The sequence below is a fragment of the Anolis sagrei genome, chromosome 5 (assembly GCF_037176765.1).
Source record: "Anolis sagrei isolate rAnoSag1 chromosome 5, rAnoSag1.mat, whole genome shotgun sequence".
NCBI lineage: Eukaryota > Metazoa > Chordata > Lepidosauria > Squamata > Dactyloidae > Anolis > Anolis sagrei.
This window is the reverse complement of record NC_090025.1, coordinates 48,518,972-48,542,715: the sequence shown is the minus strand read 5'-3', so window position 1 is coordinate 48,542,715 and position 23,744 is coordinate 48,518,972. Positions and strand designations below refer to the sequence as shown.

Genomic DNA, 23,744 nt, shown 5'->3' with positions numbered 1-23,744 from the left:
GGTGCAGAGAATATGTGAGTCACTGATATCATGAAGAAGAACCAATATTTCAGGTTTCTTGAGTGTTAAAACACATACTGAACTAATTATTTTAGCAAATTCCTATGTTTAGGAATCAAAGCGTTCAAACTGGGGCTGAAAGACTGTGTTTGCTTGTGCCAAGATGACTGGTAAGATAAGAGCCCAATCCTGTAGGATAGCTGTCATTTTTTAAAAATCTGCTCTTCAATGATAAATAAGAGGCTTATTTTATTATTTTACACTTTATTATTGTACTTCAAATGTTCAAAAACCAACACATTAAATTGTCCACACTAAGAAACACCCACTGCAATTATACTTCTACATTTAACTATAATTTGCTAATTTTTGGCTTTATAAAAACTATAATACTTACCATCCTCAAAAACTGCCCCAGTTTGAAAAGATAATTCAGAGCTATGCTCTGCCTCACATGGGTATACAGCTCTTGCTTTTCTGCTGACAATACTGAAAAATATAAGTGCATTCTTCTTAGTGCTTAAATCAAACATGATCAGTCTGCAGTGGTTACATTTAGAATACATAATATATAGAGAGAGGGGGGGCACTATTGTCTACACAAGCTATGAATGGGGGGAAAAGGTTTCAAATGTTCAAGAAAACATGAGAAATTCCAAGGAAACAAAACTGTATCTGCATGAAGAATCATCTCAATAACAAAATGCATCCCTCCAAATATTTTTGGACTCCATCCCCAATTATCCTTCACAATTGGTTACGATGGTTAGATAGGTCCGCTTCCTATCCCTGTACTATTTAATAAATTCAGAGCATACAAGGTAACAATTTGCACTTAATGCAAAGAAACCATAAGGTGCGGAGAAGCCTGTTTAACTAAAGTCATAAGCATCCCAACACACTTCAGTCAGTCAATGTAGCTAATCCTAGAGATATATATGCTAACGTTAGCTACGTTTTAATAAAGTGATTACTGTCTTAGGTTCATAAAGTTACACTCTGATTTGCGCTGAAACAGCTGATCGGTATAAAACTAAATTGGAAAGTTGAGTAATTTGGCTATTATATATGGAGAAATCGAGGTTTATAGAGCTCACTCTCTCATGTAATTACAGCTAGTTGAAGTTTGTTGTTTTTCAAAGAAAATAAAAAGAGAGGATGTGGGGAAGGAAGGGAGAACCAATAAAATCTACAGCCTTTGACCAAGGCATAAAAGCTGCTTTTATACCCAGAAAGATGCACAGTGAAATAGTTTCACACAACCTTTCGCTTGAAGTAGCATGAGAAAAACTTGTCAAATACTGTTCTAATCTCAATTAAAGCAGATGGAGATGTCTTTAATTCTCACATAATCTAGTTCCAGCCATGTTTTCTCACTGTGCGTGAAACTGCAGTTAGGACACAATGTAGTGTAGTCTATGCTAGTGCTACTCAGTATGGTCTCCTGAGCCATAAGGTGCCAGTCCCTAACCTTCTTCGCAGGCACGACTAGCAGGCATGAGAGATAGGGCCTTCTCAGTGGTGGCCCCTCGACTGTGGAACTCCCTCCCTAGGAATATTAGATCAACCCCTTCTCTCCAGACCTTCTGCAGAAAAGTAAAAACATGGCTTTTTGAACAAGCCTTTGGGAATCTAGTGCAATAGATAAACACAGACTATGCGAAATCAAATACTAGAACAGCTTAGACAATGTTTTTGGTAGTGGTTTTATATGTTTTAAAAGGTTTTAATGTATTATTTTATAATTCTGTTTAAAAGGTTAATTGTAATTTTTACATTGTTTTAATGGCATCAAACAACTGCCTATGTTGTAAAGCCTCCTTGAGTCACCTTCGGGTTCGAGAAAGGGTGGGTGGGTAGAAATATCATAAATAAATAAATAACATGATTCCAGAGAAAAAACAATGCTAACCAACAGACACAAATAAGGTAAGTTTCTCTTGGCATACCAGGAAAAAAAACAATTCCTGGTTCTTCCACACCTAATAGTCTGGTTCAAGCTATAATTTCTGTACAGATCTCCCCCACCATTCAAACCTTAAAAAATCAAAATGATTATTTGTAAGGTACGTTAAAAGAAAACACAGTTACCTGCTTGTTCTTTTTTCTTTCTTTTTTCTTACACCCCCCCCCCCCAATAAACCCAAAACGTTATTTTGCTTTTCCCAGAATACAAAAGATAAAAACTTGGATAAATATAACCAATAGCACAACACTACCTTCCAGCTGGTTTGTCAGTCTCTCTGCCAGGGGAGGGAAAAGAGAATGATGATAATGATGGTGGTGCAACTGAGGTAGGTGCTGCGCTTGACTGAATATTTGTCCAGGAAACCATCGATGAATGAATCTCAATGGAACTGAAAGGAGATATTTTCAGGGAATGATTAGCAATTCATAGTTTCAACTTCATACCTTTACAAGTAATTGGCTTCTAATATATATAAATTCTGATACAACTTAAATCAATGAAATTATAATGCATGCTTTGTGTCCTTACGAGATGCCTTTCTAATACATACCACCAGTCATACATGTATAGGTTATAATCATAGCAACTTACACAACCTAACATGAAAAAACCTGCTTTGTGTCATGTAGGCAAATATATTTTTACTTTTTATTGAGTTGGGTTTTATTGCCATGCATGAACCATACCACGCTCTTAGAAAATTGAAGAGGCTTAGTTAAATAATGACATTTATACAGAGGAGGGTTGGTTGGCACCCAGTGTGATCTAATCAAAGTCTGGGAACATCAAACAATTGCTAATAACATGTCTAACAAGGAGCTACAGACTTTTATACTTCTACAAACAGCAATAAATGTCCTGATAGATATGGACACATTGTCCATCATAGTTTTTGACTCTTTTAAAAAAGGGATTCCCTTGTCTTAAATAAAATGAAACACTGTTCCATGGTGGAAATGGAAGCATAATGTAAGCCTTAAAGCTATGGGATGGCATCCAAGTTCTAGTCTTTAGTCTGATCTGAAGAGGAAAGATGAAAGGAGAGTCTTATATTGTTCCACAAGGTCCACTTTAAGTGATTTATATTTTTTAAAAGGCAGAGTGTCACTGCTATAAACAGTATAATTTGTCATCTTATTACAACAAAACTCAAGTTTCCCTTTCCTGAGATGACCTAACCCAGATCTCAAAAAAGAGAAAGAACCATGAATGTTATCATCTGATTCTGAAATTGAAGACTAGACTACAGAAATTACCATTTATTAATTTATAGTATTTATATTCCGCCTTTCTCACTGCGCAGGGGACTCAGGGCGGATTATAATGCACATATACATGGCAAGCATTCAATGCCATTTAGATGTACAACATATATAGACAGACACAGAGGTAATTTAACATTCCAGCTTTCCGGCTTCATGAAGGTTTGCTTGATTCCAGCCACAGGGGGAGCTGCTGCTTCACTGTCCACTTGTGATACTGAGTTTTTGTTGGAGTACTTCCTCATCTTGCTGCTAGAAGGTTTTATGGTGTCATAAATTAGTTAAATTAGCCTCCCTGCATAAAGCGGTACCTAAATTTCCTACCTGGCAGATGCAACTGTCTTTTGGGCTGCATAGGTCAACAGCAAGCTAGATTGTTAATGGTCAGGAGCTCACTCTGACCTGTGCTGGCTTTGAACTCAAGACCTCTTGGTCTTGAGGCTACTAACTAGCTGCTCCACAGCCCGCCCCTAAACATTATTTTGCTATATTAAGCATGCATGTGCAAACTTTTTTCCCCTTGAGGGCCACATTGTGGGCTTGATCGAGAGAGGGTGGCCAGGCATGCGCTGGGTGAGACGGGCCTGGGAGGGAGAGGGAATGTGAAAGGAGGGGGCGGGGCAGGGCTCCAGGTCATCCTCAGATTTTCTGCCTGGTATAAGGATGGGGCTACTCACTTCATCCTTATGCTGGGAGGAAAACAAAACATGCACCCACTGCCTCGATCCTCCTCCCCCGATCTTCGGGCTGTCCTCTCAGCATTATGCCAGGAGGAGGGTGAGACAGGCAATTGCCAAGAGTGCTCAGGAGGCCTCTCAGCCGCTGCATGCCTTCCTCAAGCTGTTCTCTTGGCATAAGGATGCGGCGGACCACCAAGTCCTTATGCTGAGACAGGGAAAATGAGGAGGACCTGAGGTAAGCACCTGGGGGCTGCATCTGCCCCCCGGGCCTTAGTTTTCCCTGTATATAGTCACGTATAAATTGACTTCATGTATAAGTTGAGGGCAGGTTTGGGGACCAAAATTATGGATTTTTATATCACCTGTAAATAAATCAAGGTTCATTCAACATATGTGGGAAAGCTCCAGTGCTGCTTCGGGGGGCAGCTGCCCTTGGCTGTGGCAACATTTCCCTCCCCAGGCATTTGAAAAGGATAGAAGTGACATCATGGCAAAGTGAGCAGAGGAGGTAGCAACTTCTTTTAGGTTCTCCTGGTACAGACTACATTCTTGTCATTTCACCACTCTGCTCAGAGAAAGCGATGGCTCGTTTTTTGCGAAGAGTTAGGGTACAGTACTTACAGTGGCCCATGAAGAAGTTGAGCGACGTCTGGGGGTTGCTTTTTGGCTCAGATTTATAGATTTAGACATGAGTATATAGGATACTGTAAACACATTCATGTGTCATCCAATAGCATACCGATCCAGCATGTCAAGTGATGAAGTATGTGTTCCTCAACTTTTATCTAATGGGTATGTTACAAATTTAACAGCACATAGTACCAGATCCTTTCCAAGAGGCAAAATAAATTCTGAGAAGAGCAGACACCTTTGAGCTTCATTCCTCCTTCTCCCTTGTTTTATGAGAAATTCAGTCCTGCTGAAGAGAAATCACTGTAGTGCTCCTGTCAGATACAGATTGTGGATATATAACTATATATGAAGAGTTCATGGCCTACAATGCGGCAAAGAAAAGCTCTATTTCTGAAAGAAATGTAGTGAAGTCTCTGCGGATGTAACTAAAAAGAATGCTGCCCATCAAATATCCACATGGGCTATCTGTGATTCCTCCTCTCTCTCCCCCTCAAAACCTATATTTCCATTTCAAAAGAAAACTATTGCAGTAAAAAACACTCACTTTTATTAAAAATCTCATTGTTATATACTCAAGTTGTGTGATGTAGAACAAATTCCTGAATTATAAAGACCTTTAAAAAGGTAAAGGTATCTCCATTTCTAAGCTGATGAGCTGGCACTGTCTGTAGACACCTCCAAGGTCATGTGGCTGACATGACTGCATGGAGTGCCATTACCTTCCCGCAGAAGCAGTACCTAATGATTTACTCATATCTGCATGTTTTCGAACTACTAGATTGGCAGAAGCTGGGCTAAAAAGCGGGAGCTCACCCTACTCCCCAGATTCAAACTGTCTTTCGGTCAGCAAGTTCAGGGGCTCAGTGGTTTAACCCGCTGTGCCACCAGGGGGCCCTTAGATTACAGTAAATTTAGACTAGCTAAAAGGGCAGAAGTACAAGTAAGGGAGCCATGTGAAATGTTTTTACAATCATGGATGAATGGAAAGAGTGACAAGGAAAACTATTGCCTTGTATAATTTAGTTATAAGAGAGATGAATAGGAAAGTTATAAACTATCGCTAAAGATGTGCACTCACATTCAGGAGCCAATTTCTGATTTTTTTCTGACTTGCTTCAAAGCATGATTCTATAGTCAACTTTCAGTAGAACCTCCAGTGGAAGTTGACAACCAAATTGCGCTGGAAGCCTAGAGAAAACCCTCCACTAGACATTGCTATGTTCTCCAAAGTGATTTTGAGGTATCCACAGCTCTCTTTCCATATAAATGAAACTGTGTTCCACAACCTCGAGTAATAAGAAGGCCTACAATATTTAGGGGAGGCCCCGGTGGTGTAGTGGGTTAAACTGTTGAACTGCTAAACTTGTTGATCGAAAGGTCGGAGATTCTAATCCGGGGAGCAGTGTAAGCTTCCACTGTCAATCCCAGGTTCTGTCAACCTAGCAGTTCAAAAAGATGCAAATGTGAGTAGATCAATAGGTACCGCTCCAGCGGGAATGTAACAGTGTTCCTTGCAGTCATGTCAGCCACATGACATTGGAGGTGTCTACACACAATGTCGGCTCTTCAGCTTAGAAATGGAGATGAGCACCAACCCCCAGAGTCGGACACGACTGGACTTAATGTCAGGGGAAAACCTTTACCTTTACCTACTACATATATGATATGGTTACCATGGCTATATAGGAAACTGCATATTTCTAACATGCATCCTATCATGAATGATGAATGTGCCTATCTGTTTGTGTATAGTTTAAAAAACACAGAAACCACTGGACCTGAAACAGCACTGCATTCTTAAGTGCTCATCAATTTCTACATGGGAGGAAAAATTGTCTCCCTTGCTGGAAGAAAGGTGGAACATTATTTTTTTATTTATCGTGTCAGAAGAAAGTTGAGGGTATAGTTAAAATGCATTTAAAAACACAAAGTTTTTTTTTAAAAAAAGCACTTGGCATTGTGCTAAATGTCTTTTGACCAGAAGCTGGCCACTCTGGTGTCACTGTGACAATGTCCACCATTGTGCATGTGGCGGTGCTCATGCTGCATTGTAGTAAGTTGGTCTGTGGTTTGCTCTTCTCCACACTTGTATGTCGTGGACTCCACTTTGTAGCCCCATTTCTTAAGGTTAGCTCTGCATCTCGTGGTGCAAGAGCACAGTCTGTTCAGCGCCTTCCAGGTCGTCAACTCTTCTGTATGCCCAGGAAGGAATTTCTCAACCGGTCTCAGCCACTGATGGGGGTGCTGGGTTTTAGCCTGCCACTTTTGGACTCTCGCTTGTTGAGATGTTCCTGGGAATATCTCTGTAGATCTTAGGAAGCTGTTTCTTGATTTAAGGTGTTGGCATGCTGGCTGATATCCGAACAGAGGATGGGCTACAGATGTCAATCCCTTGGTCCTTTCATTATGGCCTGCTACTTCTTAGCAGATGTCAGGTGGTGTGATACCAGCTAAACACTGTAATTTCTCCAGTGGTGTGGGGTGTAGACATCCTGTGATAATGCGGCATGTCTTATTAACATAATTAAACAAATAAAAGAAATGTAGGAATGGATCTTCACACTCTGACTAGGCCCCTCAGAACAGCAGTTTTAGCAGCATTAAAAACAGACAGATCTGACTCTGAATAGCTGAGCTCTTTATCTTAGCACAAGAAAGAGCAAAAGTCATAATGGTAACTTTTTAACAAAGCAATCAGCTATACAGGCTTCCTTCTGGGCGCTTTGAATTGCAATAAAAGATTCACTCTTTTAAAAAGTCTTAGTATGATTCACTTTCTACAAAAGGTTTAACCCAGAATAGAATGTTTCCCTGGGCTACACAGCACAGAAACACTATTCCAACTATACCAGTCTTCAATCTTCCACTGTGACTGCCACTGTGATTCCACATTTCTCTTTTCCAAATGATTGCACAGAGGACTGAACTTTTAGATTTAATATTACTGAAGAATGGGGGAAGAGACATTAAATTGCATTGTACTACTTTTACTCAGAGCTCTAGGTTAATTATAAGAATGATTTTCATTTACATGCTTATTCTAAAATACTTTGATACCCTTTTCTAAATATCATTTCAAGTGCACCTGAAGGGCTACATTTTTTCATATGTGAGAATCTACATTTACAACAGTCAATACATTTTCCAAATCTAATGGTAGGTTTCAAATTTATGCACATGGAATGAGCACAGTAGAAGTGGATTCTTGTCTCCTCCAATAATCTCTCTGGTCCCCAAAAATGATATATATATTATCAGGGGACCCTGCTGAATGGGGAGAACTCTACACTCATTGAATCATAGAGTTGGATCAGACCTTGTGGGTCATCCAGTCTAACCCACTGCCAAGAAGCAGGAAAACTACATTCAAAGCACCCCTGACAGATGGGCATCCAGTCTGTGCTTAAAAGCCTACAAAGAAGGAGCCTCCACCACATTCCAGGGCAAAGTGTTCCACTTCTGAACAGCTCTCACAGTTAGGAAGTTCTTCATAATGTTCAGGTGGAATCTCCTTTCCTGTAATTTGAAGCCATTGTTCCACATCCAAGTCTCTAAGGCAGCAAAAAACAAGCTTGCCCCCTCCTCCCTATGACTTCCCCTCACATATTTATACATGACCATAATGTCACCTCTCAGCCTTCTCTTTTGCAAGCTAAACATGTCCAGCTCTTTAAGGTGCTCCTCATAGGGCTTGTTCTCCAGACCCTTGATCATTTTAGTCACCCTCCTGTGGAAACATTCCAGCTCGTCAACATCTCCCTTCAGTTGGTGCCCAGAATTGGACACAGTATTCCAGGTGTGGTCTGACCAAGGCAGAATAGAAGGGTAGCATGACTTCCCTAGATCTAGACACTAAACTCCTAAATCCGATTTTTTTAGCGATCACATCACATTGACGGTAGAAGTATGATTCCCCCAAATTGAACAAAGGAACAGGACCCCGGTGGTGCAATGGGTTAAACCTTTGTGCTGGCTGAACTGCTGACCGAAAGGTCGGTTTGAATATTGGGAGCGGGGTAAGCTCCCATCTGATAGCTCCAGCTTCCCATGCGGGGACATGAGAGAGGCCTCCCACCACAAGGTGGTAAAACATCTGGGCATCCCCTGGGCAGCGTCCTTGCAGATGGCCAATTCGCTCACACCAGAAGCGACTTGCAGTTTCTCAAGTCGCTCCTGATACGAAAAAAAACAACAGAGGAACAATCAACAAGCTAAGGCATTTAATGAGCAGAAGACATAATCAGCAGGAGTATGTTATTTTTTTCTTGATTTCGATTATTTTATTAGAAACAATAGAAAAATGCTTCGGAAGAAACTGAAAGTATTGCTTGTACTTTCACTGAGCAACACATTTTTTCTATGTTAAATAGTAAACCTGCTTTGGAAAATGGATGCTGCTACTTACGGATGGGCTGCCCAGTCCCCTGTATCACCACTGTCACTCATAAGATGGTTTTTCTGTTCATCTGGAGGGCTGTTGGGGGTAGCAGTGGTTGGAGACTGAGAAGAAAGAGAATCCGTGCTACCAGTGGGCGTGCATTCTTTGGGAGGATTAAGGCTGTCATCTGAGGAATGAGTGAGAAACATGTTTTAAATGAAGAAAGTACAAAACTGTAGCATGATACTTATTATGCAAAAGAAAAATAAATATTTGCCTCTTGATACAGATTTAATTGATCTTTGCTATCCTAACTTATGAATGGCTTCGAGCTAGAGGTAAACTTAATTAACCATGAAACTGCTGTTCACTAGAACTGGAGGAGAATTGACAGCTTTTCTCTCATAAAATTAGCATAGTGGCATAACTACATCATCAACTAGATACATTTTCTGGATAAACATGGGGGATATTCATCATTAGCTGCCACTCAATTATTCAGATGCATAATTTATATCTAAATCATCATTTACAACAACATACTGAAACTAAGACTTCATTATCATCCACTCAATGACTACATACAGAATGAATGAATGACACTGAATTAACTCATGTTGGGGTAATGTTTTCTGACATGAAAGATAAAGAAAATTTTGCCTCAAAGAAAGTATATTATTGAATTCTATTTTAGTATTTTTAGATACCAGTATGAATTAGGAGTAGAAGATACAGGAAATGGCTAAAAAATCAAACATACTTGAACTCATTTTTCAAGGTAGTTTCTTGGATTGTTGTAGACTAAGGGTCCTCAAACTTTTTAAACAGAGGGCCAGGTCACTGTCCCTCAAACTGTTGGAGGGCCGGATTATAATTTGAAAAAAAAAATGAATGAATTCCTATGCACAGTGCACATATCTTATCTGTAGTGTAAAAACACTTTAAAACAATACAATAATCAAAATGAACAATTTTAACAAATATAAACTTATTAGTATTTCAATGGGAAGTGTGAACCTGATTTTGGCTGTTGAGATAGGACTGTTGTTGTTCTTGTTGTGTGCTTTCAAGTCGTTTCAGACTTAGGTTGACCCTGAGTGACCCAGGTAAATGGCCTTGGAGGGCGGTATCCACCCCTGGGCCTTAGTTTGAGAACCCCTGTTGTAGACCTTTAATTATGGGAAACAAAAAGATGCTGCTTCCTCTTATAAGGAAGAGCAGGAAAGAGCTTCCCACACCAATTTAGCACAGCATGATTTAGAAGGTTTCCCACCCTTAACATTTCCTCCCATGTTTAGATTACAAGAGCATACTTATTATGCACCTTTACATTTAAAGATGAAAAGCAGCGCAATTAGGAATTTAAAATACTAGGAAAGCCTAAGGAGTAGAATGACATAAAGAACTCATCTTATCCAGAACTATAATGAGGCATTTATATATGGTTCTTCATTATTTTGCTATATAAGGCTTATATTACTGTGATACCTAAAACTGGCAAAGACTACTTGCAACGTGCTAATTATATAGCTTCTTCTCTTATAGTAGTAGTAGTAGGTAATATTACCATTATACCTAATAGCTACCATCCGTATCTGTGCCCTATTCACCCCACCAGCTCAATAGATATCTTGAGCAATGATCAATCTATTTGTCCCCAAGGAACTGGGAAATTGATGCTTCTGTTCAATATTTGATGCTTTGTCTTATGTCTGACATAAAGAGTTGTGTTTTTTTAAATTTAATTTTAGTTGTTAAGTAATTATTTGTTTTTATATGTTGGGTTGCCAAATTTCGTTACTATGGGAGTATTGTTGTTGTGTTTGGGCATTGAATGTTTGCCTTTTATGTTTGGAATCCGCCCTGAGTTCCTCTGGGGAGATAAGGCAGAATATAAATAATGATGATGATGATGATGATGATGATGATGATCATCATCATCATCATAATCATCATCATCATCTTTTTTTGGCTTAATTGCTTAGCCAAAATGCAGGTGGACATTAAATTCAATGGTGCATTAGAATCACGTGCCAAAACATGCCTGTTCCCCTACATCAGACTCAGGGTCTTGGATTCACCAGTGTCCACCTGATGAAGAAGCTGAGGCTTCCCAGCTGGCCTCACTCAGGCTCTGAAAGCAGCCAGCTGGAAAGCCATGCCCCTCAGCCAAGTCAGACTTGGCTTGGGGGGGGGGGGGGGACTTCTTGCCTTCCAGCTGAGAAGCGAAGGAGAAGAACTCCTCAAGTCTGTATTCCATAACCAGCCATTGAGAGGATAAGGAAAAGGAACTCTCTCTCTCATTCCCAGGTCCATTTTCCATAGACTCCCATTGAGAGGTTAAGGAAAATGGACTCCTCCCCCACAAACCACTTCCCAGGTCCGTTTTCCTTAGCCTCCCATTGAGAGGCTAAGGAAAAGGGACTCTAATCCCCCCTTCCTAACTCTTTCCCCCTCAAGCATATCTTGTTTGCAACCATCAATTACTTAATGAGCAGAGGATCTTACATCAGAATTATAGGCACACATTTTTGAGATGTTTGTTTTGTAATATTATATTACAATTGTTGTGTGCCTTCAAAGTGGATTCTGACCCATAAGGAAAAGATATCATGGGTTTTCTTGGCAAAGTTTGTTCAGGGGAATTTCCCCTTAACCTCCTGATCTCCCAAAGTCTTGGTCAAACAGTCAAATCTCTACACCACAATGGTTCCTATATTACAATAGTAAGGAAAACTGCAGAATTAGTTCCACTGAAATATTTGCACACAATAAAAGGGATGGGCTGGCCTGAAGGCCTTTTTTGAGATCTTTGATTCCTCCAAGCATTTCCTTTTCTAGAAAAAAAGGAAAGGAAAAAGGGGAAATGCCTCTCCTTGAAGCCTCTTTTCAAATAGATTTCACAGCCCTCCTATGCTTTTTAATTACAATACATCAAATCATCCGGGTGTCCCCTGGGCAACGTCCTTGCAGACGGCCAATTCTCTCACACCAGAAGCGACTTGCAGTTTCTCAGGTCGCTCCTGACACAACCAAAAGAAAATAATAAAAATTAAAATACATATTTCCTCGAAACCAGAAGCAAACTTCTGGCCTTTTCATAGGGTGGAATCAGGGAGTGCATGCAATTCTCATATGGTCTACAGGCCCCCAGACTAGCTACAGTTGCTAACCTCTGCCTTTAAAACGTCACAGGGTATGAAATCTGGAGACCTTGATTAAGTCATATCATAATATGAAGAACAAAACCCACTTCAAAAAGGTCAACAGATAACATGGGGAATTAGATTGTGAAGCAAGAGACACAAATTAGGTTACAGTGTCAATACAAGTCAAAACAAATTAATTTACACTGTGAAGTGGTACAGTTATATCATAACAGCAGCGGACATCAAAAGGGAAAGCTCTCCCTCTCTATCTAAAAACACTCTGCTATCCTGCAGAACAAAACTACACAGGGATATTTTTTCTTTTTTTTTTTGTATCTACCTATAATTTATGTCAAATATCTAATGCTTACATAGGTTACAATTCACATCATGAGAAGAATGGTAACTAAGACAGATAAACTGTTGGCAATATTTCGACTGCACCTTTCTCTACAGACACTGTTTGAAGGCAGCTCAGAATATCTCATTATTATTATTATTATTATTATTATTATTATTATTATTATTACGTGTCGAAAGCATTGCATAAGTAAATACGTATAACACTGATATAATTTAAGATCAAAAGTGGGCAACAGTGACTGCGTTGTCTGTAGCTTTTAACAGTTCTTCCTCTGTGTATGAGGCAGGGCATTGTGGGCAAGCATACAGATGCGGTGTTGCTTGTTCTGCTCCACAGTCGCACGAGGTGGAGGATTATTCCCGGTAATGGCATTTTGCCAGGTTGTCTTTTGATCTGCCAACTCCACTTCTAAGTTGCCCATTCTTGGTTTGTCCCTGGAGAAAGACCCTCGTAGACGGTCATCCAATTGTCTGATTTTGCTGCCAACAGAGACATTCTTGCTGTTACTGAAGGAGCATTAAGATGAGTGGTGGTTCTCATGAAACCTTTCTTTAAGTCTACTGGGAGGTTCTGAAAGCCATACAATGGGTGGCTTTCACAATGTTCAACCTTATTTCTCTTGCAATTTGCAGCACATCGCAAATCAGGGGGGCAATGCCAGCTAACTTATAAAGTCCATCAGCAGGTGTATGTTTGAGACATCCTGTGATTATTCTACTTGTTTCATTCAGTATTATATTTACCTGCTTTGCGTTGTCAGATTTATGCCAGAAGAGGCAGGCATACTCAGCAGTTGAGTAAGACAAGGCCAGGCCTGGTGTTCTTATTCATTTTCGGTCTGCACCTCATGCACTATCAGTAAGTTTCCGCAAAATGTTATTGTGTGCAGCTACTTTGTGCTTCATTTTTGCACAATGTTTCCTAAATGTCAAGTGTTCTATCTAAGATGATGTGGAGATCTTTAGGGTGAGAACAGCTCTTGGCCTTCCCAGGTAACTTTCCTGTTGGCTTCACGATTACATAGGTGGAAAGTACACACTTGTGTCTTGGCAGGGTTAGGCTTCAGGTGGTTATCTTTGTAATAGCTGGAGAGATCTTTCAGGGCATTGCTGAGTGGGTTTTAACTGTTTCAAAGTCTTTTGCTCGTGTTGTTAGGCCAAGGTAATTAGCATATATAAGATCACTCATAGCAAAGAAGGAAACAGTATTTATTTGGGATATATTCCTAGAGCTCCATCTTCTTCTCAAAAATGGTGATGCTGTTTAAATACCAGCAATATGGGTGCTAATGAACTATTTAAGACCATCAAGGGCTGCTGTGATTTTGTGATGTGATTTTATAAACTTTTATGGTTTTAACCTGGATTGTAATGATATTAATGTTGTTTAATACTTTTTAAATTTTGTGTATGTTAAGTTGTATAGAAATGCTTTTAGTTGTGAGCTGCTTTGAGTCTCCATATGGAAAGAAAAAGTGGGACATTAAATAAACATAATAACAGTAATAATTCTTCAGCCATACAAATCAATTGCAGTTAGTTGCTAACACATTCCCAATTCTGTAGCTGTAGGTCATATCAACGAGAAATAGAGTAACATAGATATTTACTCCATAACGCAGGCAACAGCTTCATAATCTGTACCAGGATGGCACTGGCCATCTGACCTCCTGAGAGAGGTGAATGCCAACCTGCAAAGATGTATGCCTTCCTTAAAATCATTGTGAAATCACCAGCATCACATTTTTTTTAAAAAAAAATATCTAAGTGTCCTCTTCAACACATGCATGACAACTTGAAAAAATACCAGCCTTTTCTACTGACAAGGCAAGTCATGGTTTCTTCAGTAATTATAGACCTTGTATATTTGTACATCAGCCACTTCAATAAGAGCAACAACATTTCTCAAATAAGAGATATTAAAAACAATATTTTGTTTTATCAAAATGCACACTTTGTCACACCATGTGCAAAACAATAGATATCCTTATTAGGTAGACAGTGACCTTCTTATATATTAAAGTAGCATCCTTTGAAAGGAATCAAATAATCAAAAGTCTCTTTCCATTATACTATGTTAATATGATTTATGTTCATTTTATGATGTGTCTTTGTATAGTTTTAATGGTTTTTAACTGTTTTAATTGATAGTTATATGTTATTAGTTAGGGTTATCAATTTATTTTATATGTATGTTCAGCATTGAATTTTGGCCATTTAGTCATGTTGTACACCCGGGGTGAGAAGAATGGTATAGAATTGCAATATACAATAATAATAAAAATATGTAACACAATTTTTGTTCCTGGGTTATTTCCTCATTTGTTCTATTATAAAAACATGCAAAAGGTTTATTAAACTGCAAAGACTTCATTTTTGCGGGATATCCTGCAGCACATTTTGCTATGGTTTTTCAACAAATATCTCATAGTCTCAACCAATTCAACAGAGTTTGTGGCAGCCACAAAAACAAAGTTTCTAGAGTATAACAACTATTTTGAAAGTAAGTATCGCACAATTAAACAGGAAATAACACTTTCAAACCAGGAACAGAATTTTTTTCAAATTTTGTTACATAGTGTTATCAAAAATGTTAGGTTTTATGAGGACACCAGATGGCCAATTCCTTCATTAAGCCAAAAAATATTCTTTTCAAACGAATGTCTGAAAAGCTATAATCTGCCTTACATATTTTAGCAAAATATATTTTTTATTTATTTAACATTGAATCACATATGGATATCAAAGTTCTATTTATTCATTACTCTTGCCTCAAGTTTTTCCTCCATACAACACATTATCTTCAAAAGGATCTTGTAAGGTGAAGTGGTGAGATAGCTGTTCAGTGAAATTTCCATATCAGTACATTTGGAGACAGCAAGATCTGCCTACGTAAAAGCATTCCAACACATCTGTAACATGTCCATTTTATCCTAATTGAACAGAGGACTGGCTATGCATGTAAACCTATGGGTGCAGTGCTGAGTTCCATGTGACCAAAGAAAAATGAAATATTTACAACCCTAACTATCTCCAATGTTAAAATCGGAGGTGCGCCTCAGTTACATCTAATACCCATCTTAATGGCTATACTTTTCATTTCACATATTAGAATTTGTTTACGTTTTTAATCATGTGGAACAATCAGGGCTTTTGTTATCGCAATAGTTCTTTGTAAAATGCAGGAGTAGCTGTGTTGACCATAAAATACATTCCAAAATACATACTGTGGAAATTTATTATGCTAATGTTCAAAGCCTCTATCTTCTTTATCAGATAAAGACAGTAAAACAATGTAAGGGAAGGAAAATGGTCTGCATCTTACTTGGTAGACCCATATAATGTGGATGAGTTCTTTGCTTTTATGGATACCCTTGGGCACTTTGGCTTTTAATTAACTTATTTATGGAACTATCATGCTTTAAATATGTTTAATTAATGTTTTAGTGTTTACTGTTTAATTGTTATTGGTTTTATTAGTTTTTCTTGTTAATTTGTTATTTACTTTTGTGTATTGTTTATCATGTTTTACTCTTGTTGTGAGCCACCCCGAGTCCCCTTTGGGAAGATGGGGCAGGATAGAAATAAAGATTATTATTATTTGAAACACAAGAAGATTAGTTGTTATTATTTGCTGAAACACAGCAAACAAAATTATTATTATTATTATTATTATTATTATTATTATTATTATTATTATTAGGCTTAAGAACATTACCCTAAATCATGCCAATAATGATAATAATAATAATCTTTATTTATACCCCGCCCCCATCTCCCCAAAGGGGACTCAGAGCGGCTTACATGAGGCAAAGTCCAATGATACATTACAGCAACATAAAATATAAACAACAAAATAACATCACAATAAAATAAATAAACCAATCAAGTAATAGAAACAGTACAAAATAACATAATGGAAAATAATAAAACACAGTGGGTGGGCCAAATGCACGACATAAAATGATAAAACACTGGATGAGATAGCAATGAAAAGGTACATTTGTGGGGGAGGGGCTTATTTTCTTGTATCAGCATATATACAGAGGAATACCTGGATACTCTATTTCCATATCTATCTATCTATCTATCTATCTATCTATCTATCTCCTGCAGTCACCTTAAGTCTAATTTTTAGATTTCCACCATAAACTGCTGCAACATATGTCACTACTAAACAAAGTACCACGATAAAAGATATGGAAGTGGTATGCTAAACCAACTTCTTTGCAGAAGAATTATACTCTGTTTGTGCCTTGACTCCTCTTGGTCCTGGCTCAGGTGTTATATCAATTAATTTGCTTCTTCCTCTGAAATCCCAACCTTGTTTCACTCTTAAGTCAGGCTACCTGCCAGGAAGCTTTATTCTCCAGCAGAAAGAACCAATTAATACCTCAAGACATCCCTTAGGTTAGCTGGAAGAGTATCTAGCCACACCTAAAATCATCTCATAAAAAGAAATCACAGATGTGCAGCAGCCTCCTACATGAACATCTCATCAAGGTAGCTAAAAATAAAAGGATCAAGAAATCACAATCTCAGCAAGCTGCAGAAAACAGTTCACAGCAAAGTCACAGATATTGTGTCAAGGTGTTAATTTAGACCTCATAATTAAAATGCCAAGATATGATAGATCCCAGGGTTACCATACAAAAAGAAATCACAGACAAGCAGAGCAAGGAGAGGAACTCCATGCAAAGTGGAAAGTGACAAGAAGAAGCTATAGCAATTAGAGAGATTGGAAGAAATATTGGTGAATTAAAAAAATACAGCACAGGCATACAATATAGACTTTTCTGAATTAGAGAAAAGTGACCTAACTACAGAGATTCAGATAAAGGAAAGGGAACATTAAATACTAATCTTCTCTAATGTGATCACAGTCACACTAGAGGACCTAGATTCCCTGAGATACTCTCTAGCTCTTCCAATATGATTCTATGTTCCCTTTCCAGCAGATGTTGACATGGAGTCATGCTGGAGGTCCTAAAATTCCTAGAAAGAGGTATTATGTGCTACTGTTATTTGATAGTGGAACGGCGTGGGCTATGCTTTTGGATAATGTGATTTTAATGTTTGTATATGTTTTTAACTCAATGTTTTAATGTTTAAAAGTTGTTACAGTTTATTATTTAATTGATAGTTTTATGTTATTGTTGCTTTATGTTAGGTTTTCATATTTTTGTTTTTTTTTAATAATTTTTTATTGATTTATCACATTTATTACATACTATTGCATTTTGTACATCAGCCTCTTTAACATGTTGTTTAGTTGTTTTGCTTTGACATTCCCCCCCCCCCCTTTTCTCTTTTTTTTCCTTTTTTCACCACAGTGCTCCCCTCCACCCATCTCAAGCCACCATTCTTACATTTCATCTGTCCAAAATTTCATTTCTTCTTGTGACGGTAATTTTCCTTCCTTATTTTTTAATCCATTTACCACAAATCTTCCCCATACAGCATCAAAATCGCTTTGTTTCCATATACCTTTTTAAACCTTTAATATACATGTCAATTTATCATTTATTGCTATTTTCCACACTTCCTTATACCACTCCTCTATTTGTATATTCATTTCTTTTTTCCAATTCCTTGCTATAAGCAGTCTTGCTATAGTTAGTAAGTTTGTTATCGCTTCTTTATCCTCCTTTTTCAATTGCTTATTGTTATATAATGATAGTAAGGCTATACTAGGACTTTTATCTATTTTTATATTCATTATAGTTTCTATTTCTCTAAATACTTTCTCCCAAAAATTATTTACATATTTACATTGCCACCACATGTATATGTTCCTGGTTCTTGACACCCTCTCCAACAATTTATTGAGTTATTTTTATTCATATATGCTATTCTTACCGGTGTCAAGTACCACTTCCATATTAACTTGTAATAGTTTTCTTTAACTCGTATCGATAATTTTTTTAAATGTCTTTGTCCCCATAATTGTTGCCACTCTATTTCACTTATTTTTATCGCTAAATCCTCTTCCCAAATCTCCTTAAGGGTGCACTTTTTTGTTTTTTCATCCTTCATTTCAATTAGTATCTTATAAATTTTGCTAATTATACCTCTCAAGTTTTCGTGTTCTTCTACAGCCCTTCCCTTCTGTATTATTTGTTCAAATTGATTGAGTTGGCTTCCACTTCTATTATTTTTTTCCCAGTTTATTAACCATTGTTCTAATTGTATACAATGAAACCGTGACAATTTTATTTCTTTAAACTCTTCCAACATCATTTCCCTCTTCATGTTCACCTTCATCCAATCCCCTATCCTATCTAAATTTATTTCCCTTACCTTTTTATCCATTACTTTTTTTAAATTTTTTGGGAACTTCTTTTCTATCACTATTGGGGTTATAATTGATCCCTCCTTTATTAACCTCCCCTTATATTTATTCCATACTTTCAGTATGTTGCTCAGCATTGGGTTTCTAATTTCCCTCATTTCTTTTCTAGTAAACTGTTTAAAAAATATATTCCAAGTTTCATCTTCCACTTTTCCTGAATCATTACTAAGCCAATCTATTCCCTCTTTTTTAACCATTCCTTCTATAACCAAACTTAATCTACTTGCTTCATAATATTTTTTTTATATTAGGTAGCGCTAGTCCACCCTCCTTTTGCGATCTGTACCATAACTGTTTATTTAGTCTGTTTCTTTTACTTCCATTACAGTACTTATTAATCATTTGTTGCCATCTAGTTAGTTCTTCTTCTGTAATTTGAAGTGGTAGCATCCTAAATATAAAATTTATTTTTGGAAGTATTTTCATTTTTACTAATGCTATTCTTTCAAACCAGGATAAGCGTATACCTTCGTACTCTATTAACTTTTTCTGGACTTCTTTCCTTAATGTTACTACATTTACTTCCTCTATCTCTTTTAAATCCTTAGTTATTATTACTCCCAAGTATTTTAATTTATTCTTAATTCTTATTCCCATTTTGCTCTGTTCTATAAAATCTTTTTCTTCTTCTCTTGTATAATTAAGTAGCATCATTTCTGACTTGTTCCAATTAACTTGTAAACCTGTTGCTTTCCCAAATATCTCCAAATGTTCTTTTATTCTATCAATTTTCTCCACTATATTTTCTATAAATAACAATGTATCGTCAGCGAATAAGCTCACCTTCTGTTTCTCCTTTTTTCCTAACCCTTCTAAATTTTTATCATTCCTTATGTTATTAGCAAACAGTTCTATCACCATAGCAAATAGTATCGGAGACAAAGGGCACCCTTGTCTGGTTCCTCTAGTCACTTTTATTTCGTTTGTCACTCCGTCATTTATAGTTACCACTGCTGAGTTCCTTGAGTAAAATTGTTTTAGTACTCCTTTTATTCTATTTCCCATTCCAAATTTATTCAATATTTCCCTTAATGTCTCCCATTCCACACAATCGAACGCTTTAAAAATATCTAATGATAATATCCCTGCTTTTTCCTTCCCCTCTTTAGCCCAATGAATTTTATTTAATACTCTCCCTATCAAATTTGACATTTGTCTTCCTTTTATAAACCCGCACTGATCTTCTTTTATGTACTTATACATACATTTATTCATTCTATTGGCTATTATCGCGGACAATATCTTTGCATCCTGATTAATTAATGATATGGGCCTATATGACCCAGGCATTAAATTTTGCCGTGAATATGTTGGAAACTGCTTTGAGTCCGTGATATATAAATGAAGTAAATAAATAAATAAATAAATAAAGATGCCCTCTCACGTAAAGAATTACCAAATACATGATTTATGACTTTTCACTTTCACAGGGACCTTTGCCCCTAACTCCAACGAATGTAGTGGGCTAACTGTAAATGTAAACAGAAAGGGGTTCCTGACTGGGATTTCCCTGAAAACTGTTACAGTCCCTACATAATATATTAAGCTGACACAGTGAGGTTTCAGTCCACCCATGACATGATATTCAAGTATCTCAATAATGATTTCAGTAACAGTTATTAGCTATTTTATGTACGCCAACTTAAATGTTCCTCTTTTAAAATGTCCAGATATTTGAATAGAATGGATACAGGGCATTTAGCTTAACCTAGTTACAGAACTTGAAATACTGTTGGATTTTAATTGGCATTCTAAAATAAAAGGATTTGAACTGCATGGCTAGAAATTAGGAAGCCAATATTTCGAAATACTTGCGGAACAAAAACTACGATGTCTAGTGACTGCCCATACTAGTAAAGTTTACCAAACCTGAATCTTTAGTCCAGATTAAACAAACATGAATGCGTTATTTTGTCTGTCGGTTCATGAAAGATCTGTTTTAGTTTTCATTCTTGCCCTCTTCAATTGATTGTACAGTTTTAGAATTGTTGTCAAAGGTCAAACACATTTAGCTAAAAAAGAGAAAATCCCTTTGCTAAAAGAAATCCAAGTTTTCCTATAGCTGAAGATACAGTAATATGTCATAAGAAAGCACCCACCCTGCCTCCTATCTCTATTTTCCAATTAAAAACAGATAAGAGAAATAGTGAAATAGAAAATGACTGCAGATTGCTCTGATGACACAAGATACACTGCAAATGCACTCTGCTACCAAGACAGAAAATATAATTAACATCTTACTGTCATCCAGCTCAAGACAGAGATTATATACAGCAACAGGCCTCTTATTACGTTGCCCTTGTCTTCTTGATTGTCGTGGCGGAGCATTTGGAGGAGACACTGATACAGAGATCGGCTCAGGGAAAGTGGCATCAGGCAGAGTTTGAAAAATCTACAGATGAGAGCAAAGAAGACACTGATTATTTACTATGCATGGCAACCTGTATAAATGCAACTGTAAGCAAGTATCAAAATATTTGTTTTGAATTCCATTTAAAGACAGGAAGGAGACAAATCTCCATTCTTCAACTTTCGAGAACATACTAAGATTCTGTTAAAATAAATAAATACAACATTTAAATAAGCATAAACTGTTCTGCAAATCATTTAAAGTAATTCATAAAGTATGTGCAACTGTGCTTGCCAGCACAGGGCAAAAAAAGAAATTAGATTTAATTATGAATCATCTAGGCAAGATAGAGGCTCTATAATTTTCCCAGTTCTTATATTTGTGCCAGATCTCTTTTCATTTTTTTTAAACTAAAGACAGTACCATCAGATTATAGTACTCCTTTAAATATTTTCCCATTCATATAATATAGCAAAATATTTATCCCACAACTCAAACAACTGCCCTTACTAAATTCTGATTATATAAATCGAATAAAGGACTAAATTCAATGGCTAAACCCAACTAAAATAGACCCATTGAATCAACCACTGAAGGATATATCAATACTTTAGGCTATAAAGCCCTAAACAATTCTGACCCAGCTTATCTGTTCGAACGTATCTCTTTCTATGAACCAACTCGGAGGTTTCTGCAGAATGTGGAGGCCCTGCTCTCAGTCCCACCTTCTTCACAGGTACAATTGGTGAAGACAAGGGACAGGGCCTTTTCAGTGGTGGTCCCTTGGCTATGGAATTTCCTCCCCACCAAAATGATATCAGTACCTCCCTCCTGACCTTCAGAAATAAACTTAAAAAATTGCTGTGGAAACAAGCCTTTTGTCAGTAATGCTATGCAATAAGTGAAGATGGAATATGTGCAATCACGACTGGAATGGCCTTTGACTATGATTTTGGACTGTGTGATTTTAATGTTTATATGTGTACAGCCTTCCAAGGTAATTTACCCGGCCCTCGCTCAGGATCAACCTTAGGCCCGTCGCAAACTCTGTTCCTGCGGGAGAAAACCTTGCTAGCATGTCCCTGACGTCACGAGACTCCGCCTCTCGCCCCGCCCCTTTCTCCGCCCCTTTCTCTTTGCCAGAGTGGTTTTTCCTTTGCTAGGGCAGCATTGCCCGCATTTTCTCTCAGTTGGCAGAATTCAACTGAGAGAAAATGCAGGCAATGCTGCCCTAGCAAAGGAAAAACCACGCTGGCAAAGAGAAAGGGGCGGAGAAAGGGGCAGGGAGAGAGGCGCAGGCTCATGACGTCAGGGACTTGCTAGCAAGGTTTTCTCCCGCAGGAACCTAGTTTGCGACGGCTCTAAGTCTGAAATGACTTGAAAGCACACAACAACAACAATCCTATCTCATCAGTGAAAAGCAGGCCTACACTTTCCACTTAAATACTAAGTTTATATTTGTTAAAATTGTTCTTCATTTTAATTATTGTATTGTTTTTTAAGGTTTTTTTTTTTTGCATTACAAATAAGATATGTGCAGTGTGCATAGGAATTCATTCATTTTTATTTTCAAATTATAATCCAGTTTGAGGGTCTGTGACCTGGCCCTCTGTTTAAAAAGTTTGAGGACCCCTGTTTTAATGTATATGTATATTTTATTTTATTATATGTCTGGTTATATGGCATCACATTATTGCCTTTTTTTAAGGCCACTTTGAGTCTCCTTCGGGGTGAGAAAGGCGGGGTCCAAATACAGTAAAATAAATATTTAATTTAAATCTCATCGATTCAAAAGGTCTACTCTAGTTGAGATTATCAACTGGATTTAGGTACAGCAGTAAATCAATGGCATGTTTCTGTGATGCAAGTGGCTATGCTGATGGCAACAGTGCCGGTAGGGTCTCCCATGTTAGACAGGTTTTCGCTGTGGAGCTAGACTAAACGTGCCAAACAGCTACTGGGCGGCAGCAATACTGGCAACAATGCCATGAATTCATTTTAGAAGAAAGGCAGAACGTAATTTTAGTACATGAATAAATGTAAGATTAGAAAAACAGAGTTTGCATATTTGTTTGTTATTCTGCAGAAGCTGAATTAGATTTCTAGGTTATTTTATTGCCAGTAATTTACAAATTCTTCATTGCATTTCTTATACATAAGTAAAATTAAAAAGAGAGAAACCGAACAACCCACGAATAATAAAATAAAAGTATAATTGCACACTGAACTACAAATGTAAGTGCAATGAAATAAATGAGTCTATCTCAAAACTGTTGAAAAAATTAATTCAATAAAAGCCTACATGTCACACTTGGGAAATAATCACAAAGCACTGAAACTGCTTTGCAAGTTCAACATGGCTGTTCTAATAATAGCTCAGGGAAGCCACTATATTGCACAGTGGAGGACAAGCACCGAACTAGCTACTGTGAAGGGGTTCCCAAAGGCATCGTAGTAGCAACACTTTAAAAAATGACCTTAAAATGAAGGATAAAAATAAACAGAAGTCAGGTCTGCTTTCGTATAATTACAGCCCCTTAGCAACTCAACTTGGAATGCAGCAATGACAATATCCTATAGCTGACTCAAATTTGTAAAGCACTAGCCT

General features: G+C 37.5%; 1 protein-coding gene across 1 annotated transcript in view; it reads right to left on the bottom strand.

The window, feature by feature from the left end:
• The window catches only part of ARHGAP10 (Rho GTPase activating protein 10), a 127,650-nt gene that overhangs the window by 14,973 nt on the left and 88,933 nt on the right, over positions 1-23,744 (bottom strand). Inside the window, exons 19-22 of the mRNA XM_060778866.2 lie at positions 21,028-21,178; positions 8,950-9,109; positions 2,220-2,357; positions 398-489 (exon numbers count right to left, since the gene is read on the bottom strand). Coding sequence (XP_060634849.2) covers positions 398-489; positions 2,220-2,357; positions 8,950-9,109; positions 21,028-21,178 — 541 coding nt within the window. The remainder of the gene's footprint in view (positions 1-397; positions 490-2,219; positions 2,358-8,949; positions 9,110-21,027; positions 21,179-23,744) is intronic.